This window comes from Morus notabilis, unplaced genomic scaffold, assembly GCF_000414095.1.
Source record: "Morus notabilis unplaced genomic scaffold, ASM41409v2 C11330150, whole genome shotgun sequence".
Lineage (NCBI taxonomy): Eukaryota > Viridiplantae > Streptophyta > Magnoliopsida > Rosales > Moraceae > Morus > Morus notabilis.
This window is the reverse complement of record NW_010385391.1, coordinates 1-857: the sequence shown is the minus strand read 5'-3', so window position 1 is coordinate 857 and position 857 is coordinate 1. Positions and strand designations below refer to the sequence as shown.

At 33.0% G+C, this 857-nt stretch overlaps 1 protein-coding gene across 1 annotated transcript; it reads right to left on the bottom strand.

Annotated features, from left to right (window-relative positions):
* Positions 1–49: 49 nt before the first annotated feature.
* On the bottom strand, positions 50–850 carry LOC112094916 (patatin-like protein 3; the record flags this gene model as incomplete). The annotated part of the gene is made up of 2 exons (XM_024176618.1): positions 633–850; positions 50–112 (listed from the first exon to the last, which is right to left on the bottom strand). Coding segments are annotated over exons 1-2 (258 nt in total), but the record flags the coding sequence as incomplete, so codon positions are not given.
* Positions 851–857: the final 7 nt, after the last annotated feature.

Genomic DNA, 857 nt, shown 5'->3' with positions numbered 1-857 from the left:
AAAAAAGTCAAAATTAATTATTTTTATATTAGAAGCTTGAGAAATTTACCTGAATGCGAACATAATTATTTGTACGACACTCTTTGAATGCCATAGAAACCGCCTGATCCACCTATAATATCAAAATAAAAAGAAATCCAAATAATTAGATTTATATTGTATTTAACTCTGAAATCATTGCATGCACTACTGAAATAATTGTATTATTAAAGGAAAAATATATAAATACAATAATATATATGCCTTTTCTGGCTGCACAAAGGACAAAGAGGTATATATATATATATATATTTTTTTTTTTTTTTTATGGAAAGGACAAAGAGGCATCTATCTCAATATTTTTCTACAACAATAATCCCCAACCGACAAATTCTTTTTTTAAATAAAAGATAAATAAAATAATCAAATTAAATTTATAACATTAGGTGCTCCATTGATCATGGTCCCCCCAACCATTACAATGCATATACTAATTTAGCATTTTGTGCAATTATTGCAAATACCATAATTTACTATATCCTTTATTGAACTATTACAGAAAATGTGTTTGAAATATAATATTATAATTTCAGCACTAAAAAGAAAAAGAAGATAATATTTTAATGCTTGTAATAAAATTCATATATTCTTACCAAGTCGGAAGCTCCTTCGCCGGCGATCCTGAGCAGCCCCGCAGTCGCAGGAGAAGAAGTGACTCCGCCCGCACCGAATTCCGACTCTCCGTTCCCGAGTGAAATTACAATAAGATCCTCCACGCCGTTACAGAGCGGGAACTCCTGCTTGTTATTTAAAACGTGAGTGATCGCCGCAGCCGTCGGATTGTTCATCGCGATCCCGCCATCGACGGCCAGGATCCT